The sequence below is a fragment of the Anguilla rostrata genome, chromosome 3 (genome assembly GCF_018555375.3).
Source record: "Anguilla rostrata isolate EN2019 chromosome 3, ASM1855537v3, whole genome shotgun sequence".
NCBI classification, from domain to species: domain Eukaryota; kingdom Metazoa; phylum Chordata; class Actinopteri; order Anguilliformes; family Anguillidae; genus Anguilla; species Anguilla rostrata.
In genome coordinates, this window is record NC_057935.1 from 17,775,363 (window position 1) to 17,794,516 (window position 19,154).

The 19,154-nt window shown below is 41.6% G+C and overlaps 2 protein-coding genes and 1 long non-coding RNA gene across 3 annotated transcripts in view; 1 reads left to right on the top strand and 2 right to left on the bottom strand.

Annotated features, from left to right (window-relative positions):
• Positions 1-1,691: 1,691 nt before the first annotated feature.
• ube2al (ubiquitin conjugating enzyme E2 A, like) lies at positions 1,692-4,256 on the bottom strand. Its single transcript, XM_064326567.1, has 6 exons — positions 3,868-4,256; positions 3,298-3,378; positions 2,936-2,961; positions 2,697-2,786; positions 2,186-2,274; positions 1,692-1,853 (listed from the first exon to the last, which is right to left on the bottom strand). Exons 1-6 carry the CDS (start codon positions 3,909-3,911, stop codon positions 1,725-1,727), a joined length of 459 nt encoding a protein of 152 aa, XP_064182637.1. The 5' UTR covers positions 3,912-4,256; the 3' UTR covers positions 1,692-1,724.
• Positions 4,257-4,409: 153 nt separating this feature from the next.
• Positions 4,410-18,468, top strand: LOC135250358 (uncharacterized). Its single transcript, XR_010328907.1, has 2 exons — positions 4,410-4,608; positions 17,841-18,468. It is a non-coding gene; the product is annotated as an uncharacterized LOC135250358 (long non-coding RNA).
• LOC135250355 (ankyrin repeat domain-containing protein 10-like) overlaps positions 5,275-19,154 on the bottom strand; it is a 33,440-nt gene continuing 19,560 nt past the window's right edge. Inside the window, exons 4-6 of the mRNA XM_064326563.1 lie at positions 10,720-10,964; positions 9,821-9,910; positions 5,275-6,444 (exon numbers count right to left, since the gene is read on the bottom strand). Coding sequence (XP_064182633.1) covers positions 5,978-6,444; positions 9,821-9,910; positions 10,720-10,964 — 802 coding nt within the window. The 3' untranslated portion in view covers positions 5,275-5,977. The remainder of the gene's footprint in view (positions 6,445-9,820; positions 9,911-10,719; positions 10,965-19,154) is intronic.

Sequence of the window (19,154 nt, forward strand, 5' to 3'; positions counted from 1 at the left end):
GTGGTTTTGAATCCTTGATTGTGAACTGCAACTGTGTCCGGTGCTTGACCTGAATTCCTTCAATAAATATGTAGTTGATTATATGTAAAATATTAGCTGAACGTTCCCGATTGCTGAATAACTTACGAAGAGTGTACGCGGCTGTAGGCAACTTAATTGAGCCTCAACCACTTAAAGCCAGACTGCTGTGTGTCTCTCTGAGGGAAATGTCGGCAAAATAAGGCTCTCGGTACCCCATTAAAGTGTACAGCTGCACCAGTTTTTGGCCTGGTCAATAGCAGGGCGCTAATGATGGAATCGTTTTTAAAAATCCCCGCTTTTAAATAGAGGTCCGTGATCAATGCTACTGGTAGCTGGAAGATATTATGAAGGGGCATTTGCTGCACCATAGTACTGCACAACTCAGAGATACAGTCCCAAGGCTGGAGACCGCTAACTATTTTAAATGGAGGGAAGAGAGTGCCAAATTATTTTTTTTAAAGCAGGGCACCACTCCATTAGCTCAGTAATCAAAAAACGGTCCCGCATTAAAACTAAACAAGATATCAGAAGGTATTGTAGGGAAAGAGTTGCAACCATTGGTACCCCACCCCCACTTCATTTACCTTTAAAAAAAAAAAAAAATTAACCAATGTGCTTTGTTTTCTGTGAGAGAGAACTGGACCCCAGTCCGATTAAAGAAGGGTTTGATTAACATCAGTTGCATGGTTGCGTTCTATGTTACTAAACTGTTTCTGAAGTCTGGATAGTAGTATTCTGCAGTCTCTACACTTGCTGTACATGGAGAGAATCTGGAACGAGGCACTAGAAAAAATACATTTAAAGGCCATACAATGAGATCTTTCAGATCCCCAGACAAACCACTCCTTTCAGGCCTGCGAGCATCCCTGGAAAAACTGGTGAACTGAGAGGCCACACAAAGTTAACTTAAATCCTACATGCACGATTCACACAGTATCAGATTCCAGGTTGAGCAGTAGCAAAAAAGAAATTATAATTTCTATACCCAGTGCCCCCTGAAAGACACACCAGTCCTCAAAAAAATTTTTTTTGTAAAAAGCACAATATGGCACTACTTTAAGGTAGTTTTGTCCTTTATTTACAAAGGCTGGAAAACATGATGTGAACATCTTGTACAAAATCTGTACATAGCTTCAGCAGATTACTATATACATGTGAGAACTGAATGAACAGCAGAGAGAGAACGGCGGAGGAAAGAGGAAGGGGAGAGTAGGGCTCAGAACGTGTCGAGTCACGTTCCCACACAGGTCGGATTGGAGCACGCAAGCTTGACCAGTAACAGGAGATGATTCACCAGAGAGGCAAAAGCACAAAGCAGGATTATGCCACACAGGAGGCAAGCACAATGCACGGCAAGCCCTCTCTACCCCCTGGATGGCTGCCCCGCCCAGCTAGGACACACAAAGTAAGGAGCTCAAATCAAACAAGGCCTCTGCATATTATCATAATCATTTAAAACAAAACTGTAAGCTGGGGCCACTACTGATATCTACACAGTACAATAGCCTCAAATGAAGGCCAAGTTAACGGTGGACATTCTGCTCTGAAAATGGCAGAAATGTGTCAAGACAAAAACAAAGAAAAAGACTGCACCATGCAGGAGGGTTGTGGTAAGGGAGGAAGGTAAAGTGCATAAAATCTTTAAAAAAAAAAGAAGGGGGGGGGGGACCATTGGAGGTTAAGTGCTAAGAAGCAAGCCATAATCAGCTGTCCTTCCAGCTCTGCTCAACGATGGCGGACACCCTCTTCTCGTACTCCCTCTTGTTCTCCTGGTACAGCTGTGCTGCCTGGCTGTTTGCTGGACTGTTGGGGTTTGGTTCATCCAACAGAGACTGCGGGCACAGTGAAGCAGGAAATGGAAAGCAAAAGGTAGCACAAAACTTAAAAATAATTTAATCATGACCAGATGAATCAGCCCCGTCTGCATTCATGTGTGAAAACGGTCATCTGAATTTAAGTACAGAGACAGGCACAGTGCACACAAACTGAAATGGGAAAAAGAAGCAGGACACACTTCCCTCCAGAAATATTTTGTATTTCTATCAACTTGTGAAAATCACCAACTTTCAGGTTTTCTTTGGGGTGACCAGTACATGCCTAGGAAGACAGTTGCCAGAATGTGGGCGATTTCTCCAACACGCACATTTTAAGGTTGCTATTCTACCTGTATAGAGGTGAGGATGGATGACACATCGTAGGTTGGACTCCAGCGATTCTGAAGGATATCCAGACATATACTACCATCTGCATACACTGGAGAGAAATAGAAACAAAACTTGAATGTCTTTCCAGGTACATTTCCCCAAAATCCTATCTATACCAAATCAATTACTACATAACCAAAAATAATCAAACTAAATGCCCCCCCCTCCCCCCCTTTTTTAGAGTTATGTTATGGGCAGATATTAGAATGATATCCCCACAGCGCTTGCTTGCTTGCTATTAGGCTATTGCTGTCATTTGGATGGGGGGCTATTGTGCTTAGTCTGTAGACCCCAGCTTGACCATGTTACAATAACTTTCCTCCCCTAATTCCACGACCCCCAGTACTTATGAGTCTATTTGTATGTCTATCTGTCTGTCAAGACCATGGCTGAATAAGTTTGCTCACTAGGGAGGAAAATAGATAAAACACAAGTAAACAGTTTAGATAGTGAACAAATGTAGCACCATACCATTTGGATGAAACATCTTGGAAACAAACCGAACTGTTGGAGGCTTATTGGGGTATTCTTCTGTGAACTCCACAGTCAGCTTGAATGTGCCTGTAAAATTGGATCCGAAAATGTGCACGTGTAAACACACACAAGAAAACTAATTCTATAAATTCTGGGATGTATAAGTTGTCACTGATAAAGATTTACAAAACAATCCCGTGAGCAGAAAACTGCCTGCTGTCCAGAGAAATACTTGCCATCTTCAAATGGTGTGCCCTCGGGCCTGCAAGGGGGGGAAAATATACAACTGTATATCAAAAACAGGCACCAGGGGAAAACAAAAGACAAAGCCCAGACATATATATATTTTTAAAAACCATCAACACTAACAGACCTGTGTACAGTGTTTTCCTTGACCTTAACTTGCAAGCTGTGTATCCTGCACAAAAAATGCAGTAATCCACCATTTGGACACGAGGCACGCCGATAGTTCCACTGCCCAAGATACTTATAAATGTTCCTGGTTTCAAAACTGTGTAGGGTTCATACCCGCACACTTGAGTTTTACTTGTAAGATCTATCTGGCACCACTATTTAGCTACATCTCTTTTTTCCTTACCCAAATATGACGGCATTCCACGCCATAATGTTGTTCTCTGATGGAGCACCGCTGACGCCCGCCGGGGGGTCTTCCTGTAGCCTGTGGGTCCGTGCAAAACAACTTGAGTTCCACGTGTCACCCAAGTAAGCATGAAACTTTTCTATCTATATATGAACCGTCTGTCTATGGGCGTGCAGTTATCCCGCAATTTAGCTAGCTATTGCTTTAGTTATCGTTAGAACAAATCATGGTTAACGAATACATGACTGGATGCACAACAAGCTAACGTTGACAGTAGTCTCATAAATAAGACTACGAACTGGAACCCAAGATCACCGGCATTACATTTGAAAAGCCAAACAAGTTAATAGGCTAATGTCGTCTGGATGAGAAGCTTGTCTGCAAGCTAGCCAAATCGAATTAGCCAACACCTCCAGCTCAATCATGGTGTTCAGTAGCGGTCTGTGAGCACTCACTAACAGCCATAATATAGTCAGCGGTTTTGTTACTATCATAACAAACAAACGAAACTACCTTATATTTAACCTACATCACTAAACAAACAGAAATCCTGGAAATATATCTTACCGTTTAAAATCTCTCATAAGTCTCCTTCGTGCTGGAGTAGACATCCCAGAAAAAAAAATACACCGTTCTTTTAACTTAGCAGTGATAGGTTTTGAAATTCAAAGGGGTGATGGATAAAGGCAAATATCTTTACAATTCCAAGGCTACGGGTTTCGTAGTTACCAAATTACCTTGCCACACAAAACTACCACTGTGCAGTGGCTATAGTCCGAGAACGGGCTAGCTTTCAGCTATATTTTCGACATAGAATTGACGACAACACCAAGACGACAGAACAGGTATAACGGATTCCTGGACAAAAGTCTCGATGAGAAAACAGAAGCATCTCTCCTTTTCGAGACAATTTTACTTTAAAAATACACATACTGTACACGTTGTGACACTTGCATCGTGCACCAAGTTCATAATGCCTAAATCATGTGTACATTATTACACGAACACCCCTCTTTCACGAAGTGAGATGGTACAGTATTCGTTGTGGGCGTGGCCACTGATATGTCTCGGGAGTACAGTGGGGGTCATGCTATCACCGGCGATAAAGGTCGAAGCCGGCGACAGGTGACAGACAAGCAGCTGAACACGTGAACAAGAAATGTGGTGTGGAGCGGGAGAGGGCTTTATGGTGTGATTGGTGCTCACTGCGCTAATCACGGTATACCCTTATACGAAAGATGTGTATAATCCACCGTTTAAAAATAGCTAGACATTTTCTGGAGAACGAATTGCAACAACCAAGATGAGGTAAGAATCTCCGGTAGCTTGACACAGTTTGGCACAGCTAACAAGCCAATTCGTGCTTTCTAATATTATAAACAATATCTGTGTGTGCTTTCATTTTCGCAAATTCGTTATGCTTTTGTAGTTGTGTGATTTGAAAATAGTTTACCGAGCGGTTGTATTTTGTACAGTTACATCAGCATTATGTTCCTGGCATGCGCATTCCTGAATTCCTGAATGTAGCCCCTCTGCGGCATGCTCGCAACTCCTGTGGTGGCATGTCACTCTAGTCACCGCCTGGGTGCCTTTCACAGAAGCCTGAAGAATATTCATTCTTCTAATGGTGTACCCCCACCTTCCACCACACATTCTCTCTCTTTTTTTTCTTACAGACACACACACACTCATTGCATCATTAGGTTTAAGCATAGTTTAAAAAAAAAACCTCCCATCGCATGTAGCTAACAAATTCATGAAGTGATTATGTCAGCATTCTTATAAAAGTATAATTGGCCTGGAAAGTCTTGTAGCACAGTGGCACCGATTAGGGTTGCGGATACAGCGTACATGTTATCAGCCTTTTGGGGAAAAAGTGGATAAAGATTTTGTTCTCTCCCCCTCTTTCGGCAGATGGCATGTTGAGCTATTCTGGCACTGAGAGTCCATCAGGAACATGAATGTACAAGTGTATGTCTGTGGTCACTTTCTTTATTATCTTCAGAATTCAGAAACAATACCAAAAGGGAATGTAATGACAGCCATTCAATTAACCAATCCTCTTCACAACAAAAATACTGTTTCAAAGCCTTAGCATCTGCGACACTCAGAAAACGCTCAAAGAAAAACAAATTCTGAAAAATATTCACCCCCATGATCTCCCAATCACAAAGCTGGTGCCATGTTAATGGAGTCAATTTGGCACATAAGCATACTATTATTATTCCACGAAAAATACAGGTCATTGCTTTCAAAAAAATAAAATAAAATAAAATCAGACATGAACCAATTACTCCTGAACCAGGAAGTCATAATATCTGAATGCATTTAAATCAATTCCATGAATTTTGAAAATGAAAATAGCATTTTAGAGCACTGAACAAACATGTCAGAATTGGTTCAACAAATCTTTCAACCACAAAACAAAGTTCAGATTATACTACTATTACGGCTACAGGAAGGAATAAAAAAAGCAAAAGGCTTAAACTCTTCCCTTTAAGAGCAAGGCTGGCTTGCCAAGGTTTGTCTCTGTGTGTGCAGTGTCACACGAATCAATACAAAGACACCATGGAAAAGAAGCTATGCTATTCCTCGGTCAGGCCACGCTGGCTGTTAGTGTAATGAAGGGCGGGATGGATGGACGGATGGACAGACAGATGGACAAACGGACGCCTCCTTAAGACCCGTGATACAGCTGCATGGTGCTGAAGACCGCGTGGTCGTACCGCTCCTCCACCTTCACGGACGTGGAGTGCTCCATCTGGCTGCTGGCCTCGTCGATGGTCTCCGCCGTGTCGCCGAACCCGTGGTAGTGTCCGTACTGCAGGGTTTCGGCAGAGCTGGCTGCCCAGGAGGGCCTGTGGGCCACGCAGCTGCTGGGGCTGCCGTCCAGGTGCAGGGAGCCGCACATGTCCGAGCTCTGACTTCCACCGCCCTCTTCCGTCTGCAAGCCCGGGCAGGGGAGCCCATTCAGGGCGGACTCGGGTGCCGTCGCTCCCCACTGGACCGGGTACCCGTTGGCCAGGGCAGCCAGGCTTCCGTTGATGTGCGGCGGGCGACTGCCACCGTTGGCGAAAAATCCGCTTGCTGGCAAAATCGTCGCTGGCGCATGGCCGTTGGTCAGACCTGTGGCTATAGGGTCTCCTGTCGTTCAAAAGGAGACATTGATGGCATTCATTTGTACAGGAACACAACAATAGGAGGTTGCAGATTGGTAAAGATCAGTAGTGAGATGCTGACCGGCCCTTTGCACATCAGGCACTTTATTGTATACATAGAAAAAAGGTTCAGAGTGAACCACTTTCCCTAAACAGACAGAATAAACTGATGGTACTCATTTTGTTTTGCACAACTAATTTGAATTGCTATGCTCCTTTTAAGTGAAATATGGCAATACTGTATCATGCCCACAAACAGCTTAACGGTGCACCTCCCCACTTAGATATATTACAAAAGGTTAATAGTTGAACAACGTAGAAATACATTAACGTAGAAATACATTTCCTAATTCAAAGACATTTTAAGGACTGTCCGTATGCTAAAAATTCCATGTACAATTCTTATCTGCTTCACATTGGTGCTTTGCCTGGAGGCAGATCAGTATCTACGGCATCACATTCACAGATCAGTATCTACGGCATCTACTGCCTAACCGTGTCCTCCAGACAAGCTGAGAGCCTTTTGTCGTCAAGGCAGTGAGCAGACAGTTCCAGCATGCTGCAGTGTGTGCAAGCCTGTCTGTGTCCTTTTTTTGTTTTTGAAAAGCAGGTATTGTTCTTTATTCGACTAAAAAAACGAGTTTTCTACCAACTGAAAAATATACTAATTGAATACAAAACTCTAACTAAATGCTCCAGTGTCATCAAATGTACCATCTGCTACACATGAGCAGATGTTAAATATTCATTTTGAGCATGAACTAATCAAATGGAAAGGTTAATACTTACAAAATGGTGTTCTGACACAGGAAATAAAAAAACCGCTTGTGACGCACAGTGATCCAGTAATTTGTCAAGCCGCAAGCAATCAATCCACTAAACACCAGATGGCAGCATACAACAGTTGATGACAAATGCCTATCGAGAGGCATATCTTTACTATGGCACCAATATAACTTCTCTAAATGGCAATTAAAAAAATAGGGCCCTGGGGGACCAGTTGGGTTCACTGCATGACAACAAAAAGCACATGACTGACGAGTAACATTCATAATTGGGAGGAGCATGCATCTGACCCTACTGCAAAAACGTGACCTGCTTTGTACAGGAAGGGGCCCACACTCGAAAGGGAAAACCGAGGCATTTATAGTTGGACTTTTCAAGGATTGCTGAAGGCAAGTAGGCAAAAGTGCAGTGGTCTGCAAGATAGTGATGACACTGATGCAGATGAACAGTTTTGTCCTGGCTGCATCATCATCGAAGGCTTTTGCCATCAGCATGAATCACTGCATAGATCAGGGTTTGCTCCATGGTAAGCACTTGATCCTAAAAGACCTTTTGGACTATAGCTTTCGAATTGAACAAATCTGAGTGGAGGCAGAACATATCTTGGGTTAATGCACTGTGCAGTTTGGAAAAAAGTACCCTACTTGTAGTCAGGCTGAAAAACACACTGTGCATGTTTTCTGTAAAGTATACTGCATTCTAACAAAACAAGCCCATATGCACCCCAACGGAGAGAAGTTAAAATAACCATTCACTTAGAGCCACAATCACTTTGGTTCTGAAATGATTCACAATTTAATGAGTTTGCACAAGGCGTTCAGTGAAAGCAGTCACGCTTGAATGTACATGAGAAACAATGCAGGTCAATCATTAACATTGGAAACCATGTTTATTGAACTGTCCAACGGACACACTGCTGACATATCACCACACATCTTGGAGACGGCTTTAAAAAGGATTTTTTTCATGCAGAAAAAGGCGGGAGAATATATTTGCTACTGACTTACATACAATAACGAAGAAACAGTTCTTTATTTTGAACTTGAGCAAATCTGTTACCAAGAGGAAAACATGACTAATCTTGCTGAAGTCCTTTAATATTTACGATATATCCATGTTTTTACAAGCCAACATGTTCTGCGTTTTTGTCACCATTTTTATTACTGAAATCATCTCTACTGAACCATGTCCAACAAGGTATGGAAAATGTCAAAATACAAAAACAAAAATGAACTTGTCATCACTGACCGCTATATATACAATCATTGAGAATAGTATGGAGGATCACCCCTCAGAAGCTTTAAGAATACATAGAGAAACAGAAACCCAACCTATGACAGGCCACCAAAGAGGCTTATTCTGCAGCCAACTGCTCACTAGGGGACAGAGAAATTGAACCAGGTTATATAGCACCTGCTTGCAGTTTCCTACGAGCGCACAATCATGACAGGCTAAACAGCTAAGGTTTAAATATGTCTTACATTCTTGTTAAGATATGCTTTGGCTTGGTGACACACTTGTAGAATTTGGGAGGGGTGGGAGATGAATCTTTAGAGTCCTTAATTGAAGCTGGGTAGGAGCAGGTGGATGTTGGGTCGAAGCGAGTGGGATGTTGGGTATGGGACAGCACTTCACTCAGCACAGCCAAAATTGAAATCACGGGGCTATACCCCTTTCTGATCCCCAAAAGTTGAATGTTGATTCCTGCATCTACATTCTGGGTCAAGCAAAGAGGCTGTGTGATAGACTTCCACAATCATTTGCTGGGTGGGAATCCATCTTGTGGTCCCCCAGTGACTAAAACCCACAGGGTTTAAAAGGCTTTGGAGCTTAATGACATTGCGCACACGGTAATGCACAATGTCATTCAGCAGGGGGACGGCCCTTTGCCAGGCCTCACACTTGGAGCCTCTTCCCCATTCCCCAGCAGGGAACTCTGCTCCCCTCCAGCTGTTCCCAAACATGCGGGACACAACAGAATGTAGCCATTCTGTATTTTTTTCCCCCCTAAGGGAAGAGAAGTGACAGGAGCACGGACACATGGAACACAATGGACAAAATAATTGTGCAAAACAAAATTCGATTTAAAATAGGATAAACACTCTAAAATGTTTGATGAGATTGAAATCAAAGCAATGATGCATAATATTGTGCAAAGTAATTTAAAGCAAAAACTTGTGGGCATTACTATAAACGTGACAAAAGTATACGATTTATAAGTATATTTAAACATATGTATCTACGCATACATATGTGTGCTTTTACATAAATTATACATGTAATATAGGCTTCATGCAAAAGAATAAAAAAATAAGAAAAGAAAAGAAAAAAAGATGTATTCAGAACTAGAGGGCCTGTCTGAGAGGGGAGCTAAAAGAGATTCAGACAGGAGAGGACTTTAAAAGGGCAAGGCCACTACAAATACGCATAGGAATTTGTGCAACGGCACGGAATCTGCATGGACGCCACGGTGAAAATCTCCAGCTCTTTGGGTGCGGGAGAGCCGTTCTCCGCAGGCGTTTGGTCCTGCGGGCTGTCAGTGGCGTTGGGGCTAAACGGAAAGGGTCCAATCCCACCTGAACCGGACGTCGCCGGGGCTGGTTCCATGTGCATGCTCTCCAGCTCTCCCTCTGTGCCGCCGAAAATGTTAAAGGGCGAGTCCAAGCCTGTATGACAAGAACCAGAGCAGAGATAAGAGGGATCTGCCCCCGACTCCGAGGGCTCCGATGACCCCAAAAGCCCGAAAGGCCTCATTTCCAGGGAACAAACGTAGTGTCATTTGGTATTTTGGCTGATGGCCAACATGGTTCTTTGCTATGTTTATTGCCTTCGCAGATAAGTGGCCGCAGCATTCAGAGCTCCATTAGCCAAATTTGAAGCAGCCCAATAAAATGGCGGAATGCATTACGGGCAAACCACAAAGTGCTGAAATGTTGCCAGGCACAGACTCCCAATCGTTCAAACAGGACCTTAAAATACTCTGCAATTACGTGCATTCCAATACATTTATCAGTGTCTCGATAATCCAACCAGTCTCACACAGAGTTTCTGAAAGCTGAAACAGCACATATCCAGTACCATGTTTCTGCAGCAGTGACATTTATACTGCTCCAGGCAATGCTGCCACAGGCAAATAATTCATACCATAATCTTTGGGTCAGAGAGCACTGATTTAAAGGTAACATTCATTTAAAATTGGTGAACTGAACACAAAACAATTTCCTCAGTGCCTTAGATCACAAGTATGTGTAAACTACATGGTTTTGCAAAGCAGGTTTATATTAAAACTCATGTACATATTAGCAGTATGAGGTAAAAAGTTTTTCCATTTTGTGGAAGACTCCATGTACCTGTTTTGGAAGCCCAGCAAAATTATGCCCAAAATTGATTTTGGACTCACTCAATTTTCAACGAGACCAAAGCACAAGGAACTCGTACATCGTAAGCATGCACATCAGTAAAAAGTGGGACCTACCATCAGTTCTGGCCTTCTTGATGTGGTTGGACTCCATGCAATCGAGGGACCTCTTTCTACTGGGCGCGCCATTGAAGAGGCTGTGCACCGGGGCATGTGTGCCGGCCCCGTTCACAGCCCCATGGGGGCAGAAGCCATTGAGCTGGTTGAGCTGGTTCTGGGCGTTAGAGAGGAGCTGGGCACAATCCTGGAAACCCTGGGCGTGGGCCAGGTCCGCAGCGGTCAGCCCACTAGCGTTTCTCAGGCTGCACGATAAAGAGGAGCCAATTACCGCCCGCCCAGCCACCGCCGCTCATACAAATCACACTGATTCCTGTCTGCCTCTAGTGCCCTGACCACTGACATCTCCCTGAAGGTGACATGAAAACGCATCCATTTCATTTTTCTTGTTAAATAAATCATGGAACAAACAGGGAGAGGGAAATCGGTTTGGTTTCTGTGCCTTTAAAATGTTCACACACACTGCAACAGGAGACTGGAGTGTAGAATATGCACAGAAAGGGAGAAGGAAGGCAAAATAAAACACCTGGGTCACTGAGGTCCATCCCTACCTCCAACAGGACCAAAGGTATTTTGCTACACTCAACAGGAACTAAACAAAAATGCTACTATCCTTTCACTTAACTCAGGCTATAGCCACACTGGCTAACATGTAGACTGACTGTCAGGATGGAGGGATATGATTCCAAGAGGCAGGAAAAAAGAAAATGGGTGAAAACAGCCAGATTAATTTTCCTCCAGGAAAGCAAAAGGATTTGGGAGAGAGGCAATAGATGGTGCCCCCCTTCTCTCGGATAGAGCATTGCATCTTCAAGAAGGAAAAAAGGGGGAGTGGAGGAGAGTCTTCCTCACTCACAGTGAAGAAAAAGTCCTTATGTGCAAAAGATATCCTGGGTATCCCAGCTTTACAAAAGCTAGAGATGAAAGTTCAAGAGTTTAAACTATCGGTCAACAAACCGTCAATGTTGAAAACAGCCCTCCTGTTCTGTTTCTGTTTTGGATAAAATCAAAGACTCCTTCACAAAGATTGGGCACACTGCCTCTGACTTAGGCAACCTTATCTTATAGAAGCCACAGAAAATAAATTATGTTGTAACACACCAGACACACTCCCTTTCCTAATCATTCAGTAACTGAACTTCAGGCTTCCTTACTAGCTACTTTAGAAAATTCTGGAGAAATGTCCAAGCGAATAAAAGGCATTATCTGAAAGACTTTGGAAGCTCCGGTCAAACAAAGGTCAAGAGAGGGCAGTTCTTCAGTGTGTGGAAAAAAGATGGCATCATAGAACAGGTCTCATCTTCAGAGGTCGACAATGAAAACAGAAGCTTCTTCAGCATGTATATGTAGCCAAGAAATGGTCTTCTTCACAGTGCAGGAGGAAACTGATGTTAAGCTTAAAGAAATGAGCCGATTGTTTTATTCTGAGAAATCCAAGGGGTTAACAGGGACCCAATTCAGGCAACAGGAACTTCTGGTCAGATCCTCAAGGGATGGTGGATGGACGCAAGAAAGTAGACATGGTTCTGGTTCTGCTGTCCCCAGAAAAAGCAACAGGCTGACAGAGCCTTAGATGTTGACAACACGTGACTAACTATCCATATCCAAAACCTGGCAGTAAACGCATCAGACATCAGTGACTCAGGCATGTTCTTCAGTCTTTGTCCATTTCTTGTTGCAGTGTGCATGAGGCAGGTGCTGATAGGACTTTGTGAATGAACAAACTGCTCAAGCACATGGTAGCAATTTCTCTACTTACCAATGTACCACTGTCCTCCTATCCCACTGTCCACTTTTGGCAATGAGACAAGTGTGCGAATGTCACTCTGGGTTGTGCATCTGACATCTTCACCCCCACATTACACACCGTCACCGAGATTAAGCCAGCTCCAGTAAGCAGTTGTCCTAAAGTTTCAATAACAAATTTAAGTGGTTATCTCTCCTTCCCTATAGTTTCAGCCATTACTGAAAATAATTTTGTGTAGAGGAAGGAGAAATGGCACTTAAATGTGTCACATTCAAAGTGTGTTGCAGCTAAGTATAAAGTGTGTTGCAACTGGTCGGAATCTGGGCCTGTGATCCTTGCCTCAGGATCAAGTGGATTTAAGCTAATTTTGTCAACTGGGGGACTGCATTATTTTTGCTAGTGATAAATTACCGTTGCACAAGAATGTGGCAACATTTGTTTAGGAAAAACAGGAATTAAATGCATTGCAGTAATCTTCAAAGTGCAATCAGAGTCATCCATAAAGCTTACATACTTTCAAAAAGGGTGGGGGTAAAATCTATTAAGCTGTCACTAGGGTTGTCATTAGGACTAGACTAGTGTCAGAAGTACTTGCAGATGGTTCAAGGTTTGTCTGGTTTTTACGGACCACTAAGCGAACACTAAGCTGAACTTGCTTAAACAGCTGTGTATAGAGAATATATCTAAATTTCACAAGCCAAAAAGCACAGTCCATTGCTCCACGTCTCTTGTGGAGTTGATATGTGCTGAGACCAAAGATGGGGAAAGAAATAACTTTCATAGTCCTCATGCACCGGACTCCTGGAGTACCATGTTTTCAGCTTTTGAAAGTGGATCCATCTTACTCACCAACACAAAGTCCTTTATGAGAACAAGGCATATTACTACCATGTATGCAAGCATTCAAATGCATGTTCAGACAGGAGGAAAAACCCCCTTCAAACTAAATCTAGGGTCAGGTTTTCCTTTAACAATTCAATGAGTGTTCTTGTCCACAAGCTACCCAAATAAAGCAACCTTTACTCCACTGTGGGAGAGAGAATTATGCTCCTTTCATTGGCCGCCCCTTTAGCGAGGAGGTAAAGCCAAGACAATGACAAGTGTGACATTAACGAGGCACAGAGCAAACTGCTATGTGCACCAGTGCTGAACATCAAAACATTCGTACATGTAGCAACAGACCACGGGCTCCTTGCCATTTAAAACAAGGTCAGCAAATACGGTGTTTTCTTTGCAGGAGGAACCACTGGCTCAGAGGTGGAAAATCCCCTCTTATATGCAACAGCGCCGTTCAAAACTTGAGTTTTGAAAACTTGAAATTTTGAAAATGGAGGGCTACCAAATCCTCCAAAAGACCAATGAATGTTCAGAAGAAACACTTTTTTAAAAGATTTTTCTATATTAAAAGCATCAATGAAATCACTTTTCTAGGGTTGGGACAAACTTTGAGGCTCCGTTATAGCTGAATGTCAGTTTGGTAACATCACTATGTATGCTGAAGAAACATCAAGAAGTGGAACCTGCAGGACAGTGTCACAGTGTGGTTTCCGTCGGGGTGACCAAAGTAAAGTATTGTTTTTTTTTTGTTTGTTTTTTTACTAAATCATATTTCATTTTTGTGTGTCAATGTCAGATGCAATAATCCAATCCAAGTGACATTTAGGAAGGCAAGACGTGGATGTTACCAGGCAGTTTGTTCACTCACAAATACCTTGCAGCATACTTTTACTGAAGTCTAGCTTAAAACCTAAACCTATCACTTCCATAAAAACAGTCTGTGCACAAAGAAAGTCAGTTCAAATCACAAGGAAAACAAAAAGCATTTGAAATTTTTAAGACAAGTGCTCAAATCTGATGAAATTAAAGAGAATCATACATGACTAACTTGCATACACCCTTCCCCACCCACACCATTCCCAACTTTAAAAAAAAATTAAATGCTTCCAGCAACATGACCAAAGAGAGATGCTTCTTAAAAACAAGGCAAAATAGCGGGTCTGTCTTAAACTACTCCCTTTTCGACACTCAGACAGGATTTCTGACAATTGTGTGTGAGATGTACCCCAAAAAACAGCCGTCAGATGGGAAATAAAACAGTCACAGTCCAGAATATCAGAGTAAAGCGGTTATGATTACCCAAAGGAAAATGTGAAATTTGCCTACACTTTGCAGCCTTAATAGGACTAGCATGTTTTTTTTACCCCTTAAACCTAATTTATACTTCGTCGCACGACCCTTGCGATAAGTGTTGTATGACAAAAATAACGTATTTTTAACAGAAAAGTGTCGCACGGCACTTCTTTTTCCAGTGTCGCGCGACACCAATACACAACCTCTAGAATTTTGTTATGTTGCAGAACTTCATACTTTGTCACGCAGTGCTGATTGGGCAGCCAGATGGAACACTGAAATTTATTGTCATGGATACGTGCTATTTAAATGAGCGCTGCCAGATTTTAAGAAATGTAACATTAAACTGTCAAACAAACTCACAGGAGTTTGGCATATTGTTACAAATAGAGACAATAGAACCCTCATCAGAGACCTTTGCAGAAGTATAAAGGCAAAACGCAGAAGGGTCGTGCGACAAAGTATAAATCAGGCATTACTTTACCAGATTACACCTGAACTCTCACCCAAATCCAGTTCTGAGTTGTGCACAATAAGCCTCTCTCAGGCTAAGCGGTCAAGCTGAAACCAGGACTCAACATGCTGCTGGGCAGTTCTGCAATGAGCGACTTTAAAAACGGCCGTTATATACAGTTTGGAAAATTCCATCTTCCCCTCAGAGTGGTTCTATTGATTAGATGGAAACAGACTGAGATTACCATATGGTACTTTCATCCATAATTCTATACCATCTTTGGCACTGTGACAGAATAAACCTTTTAATATAGGAGATCAAACTTTGCGCCAATTTATGTTTGAAATTACATTAAAACATCCTGCCTTTTGCCAAAATGTGATGAGTGCCTTTATGGTACGAGAGAAAAGCGTTCCATTCAGTAACCTGCAGTGGGGCCTAGCATCATTTTGCACTGCAGTTTTCAATTGAGCCAACATCTCTTACACTTCTAAAACTGAATCTGGAAATGTTTGTTTCAACTTTAATTTTATATTTAGTCTGACCGTTTCAATAATGGCATTAATTCTAAAACAATTATACACTATGGGCCATATTTTTAGACCTACAGCAGGGAAAGAGGTGCTCCTCAGTGCATAAGTTAAATGTACCTTACTTTAAAATCCCAGATTAGAGACACTGCATTAACCCTTTTTCCTGCCATTAATCCAAAAATGGAAAACCATAGAATACAGATCTGAAACTGTTCACAATTAAGTTCTTTGGGTAATCATATTTATAATGCTCATACAATGGGAATATAAATTTCTCATTGGACTTCAGCCACTTTTCCCAAATTGCACGATTAACTCGTCTTTACTTTTCACAAGTAAAGAACTGTCATTCACTGATCATGTGCTGGAATGCAGAAAGGCCACTGTGACCTTTACATGGCTTTGTAATGGTACCTTATTCTACTTGAATGTTTTATTTCCCATTTTACACTCACGGAAAGCATATCTTGCATGATTTAACAGTAGCCACCTTTGAACAAAACCATGTACAACTAAATTCAGGCCTAAATTCTGTCTTTTCATGTCAGATGTCACCAAGGTTCAATAGAACACAGCACGCATCTTTGACTGAGCGCTGGTTGTGCTCCACACTAGTTGATTTGACAATTCCTTAGGTTGATGAGTTAATTACTCAGCGGAGAGGAGCTTCTGTATCCAAGAATGTGTGAATGCTCCCATATTCACTTTCTTTGCTCTAATACACAAGCCAGTTCTCCCTCTTGCCAAAAACAGTGTTCCGAAGCCGAATTGGTGCCATTTAAAAGTTGCTAAATCTTGTGTTAGCAGAGCTACAAAAATGTCCCATGAAGTTCACGTTCTTGCAAAAGCTTCCTGGTCAAGCAAGAAAAAGGTAAGATGCCTACAGAAATTTACTACAGGAATATTGTTTTAGAATATAACATAATATATATTATATTAACAAAGAGGGAAAACAGGCATTGCTATTAGATGTTTGAATCAGGTACACCTGAAAAATAAAAAGCACATACTAAACAGATATCACACTGAACCAATTTGATGTGTTGCACCTCACTTTTAAAACATCTGCATTTCTCCATGTCTGTAATGCACTGCCATACCTTCAAAATACTTTGAATTGCTCGCTTTTAATACTCCACACCATGCAATTAGCAGCAACAGCTTCTTGACATTTAAAATTCATAAAGCGGTTATTCTCTATGTCCTACCTGGCCACATATTCCAAATCAATAAATGTTCTTTTTGTAATTGGGAATGACTCCCCCCTCCATATCAAAAGAGCAGAACAAAACGTGTTCAAATTCATAAGAAATTCAGAATAGACACCTCCTTGTCCCATCCCAAACAATCACAACCCACCTCGTCCCCCCCCCACAAAATTCCAGTTCTAAAGTCGGGTTTTCCCCCAACACACGCCAAGTTCAGGACTGGGAGAGATACAGGCACTTGGGTAGTCACTGTTTGGGATAACCAGAAACAGACACGAAAGCATGCATTTTGCACAAAGGGACAACACATCAAATTGGATAGGACAGAGATTTAGCCAAATGTGTTTTCAATAATTGGCCATCCATTTCTAATTTTGGGGACAATTAAATTAAACACTCATTCAAATCAATGAAGAATGCCAAAGACCATCAAGTAGAAGTGATACCTTAATATAGGTAACTGGGTAAAAGTTCAGTCTGGATTGAATCAACATTTGTCCTTAACTTTGACTGAATTAAATGCAAGTAATAACCTTCACAATCACAACCTTCACAATCAGCTTACAAGTTGATTTTGGTGATTTCAGTATTTCTCAGAATATCTGAGTTGAAGAAAAAATACATTTTAATCACAGAGAAAAGTTAAGGACAAATGCTGGTTGGCAACATAGCCAATGTAATACACAGTCACAGGAATTTTTAGCACCATATGGTAATTGGGAAATAACAGTTAAAATCAGACTAACATTAATTGAAGGTTTACCGAGTCGTACACTTTCCAGCTGGAGTTAGAACATTTTACATTTAAATGTGGGTTGAGGGGAGATTTGCAAGAACATCCAGACATTAAAACCAGAGCAATATGCTCCCATGGAATCTCTTGTGGGTATTTATAATTTCCACTGTACTTTAAAGCAAGTAAAAAAATTTAAGTGACAAAACATTCTGACTGTGCACACCTGTGTTAGTACAGGATAGAGAAAAGTGCAACTTGATTGTCATTTGGCCCTTCACACAGCACCTAACTATTATTTCATCAGTTCCCACAGATCTACCCTCAAAAATCACAATGGCCAACAGCACACCTTAAAAACAAGAGGAAGAAAAGGCATTGTTCAGGTGCTGGTGGATTCCTGACATTAGTGCCTTTTCCACCATCTACTGGCAAAATGAAGGTACTGTCATTACACTTGGGGAGCTGCTCACTAAGTGAGGGACACCCCAGTCTCTCTAGGGGGGCTACCAAAACAAACTTTTACTTTTTTTTAATGTAACTGCAATTATAGAAAAGACATGCCCCAAATTGTTCATATTCAATGAGAGAGACCACATAAAATTTTCACTTTCAATTAATGGGTATGTGTCTGTGTAAAATCTAACTTTTGATATTTCATGAACGATTGACCCCAACTGATTTTAATTTAAAAAACAAATATTCTAATTCAGAACATTTATTTGCAGAAAATGCTTAAAAAAGTGTCCTATATTTAATCATTTAAACTAAAGTTTATATCCATCTTCGCTTCAAACAATCATTATTTAGTGAAAAAATAGATATATATGGGGTAGTCTCCAATTTTCCAGAGCACCAGTGAACGACAGCAACCCACTTTACCATTACAAAAATGATGGTTACCTCTACTGGCCCATTTGATCCATAAAAAAAAAAGAAGATTTTTCCCCCGCCTCCATTCACAGTAAAAGGACTGTTTCGATTGGCAGCGGCAGAAAACTACAAACTGAATGTAATATTGAATATAATATTTGACAAAAAGCAATTAACAACAAAGGTGCAATTTAACCACACCTATTCCTGCAAGACAGCACAGATAAACAAATTGAAATATCCATGTCCACCGCCAAGCCAAACGGTGGTTAAATGAAGAACCTATAGCTCAAGTGGGGAAATTAGTTTCCTGTCAGCAATCGTGAGATACCAGCAACATGACTGAGAGGAAAGTTAAGATGGGAATGCTTTTAAAAATGATTCAAATACCCTCCTGTGTCAGAGAGCTGCATTTCCCCTTTTCCCAAAGCAATGGGCTTCCTGGGAAAAGGCAATCCATCATTCCCAACACAGCAGGTCTTGTCCCCTGAACCAAGAGTGTGTTCATTTCGGTCTGAAAATATCCTCAGATTTCAGTCAGCTACAGAGAATACAGAGTTAGGAAGTATAGCTGGGACCAGGCACCACAGAAGAGACCATTTTACTGAAACAGACCCATGTTCTGCAGGGGTAGCCAACCATGGTCCTGGAGTGTTCTAGATTGTTCTATTTTTCCATTCCATCTAAGCCTCATCTCAAGAGTTTGATGAGTCATGAAGAGTCTGAGTGTAAATATTCAAAGCCTAAATAGTGAACT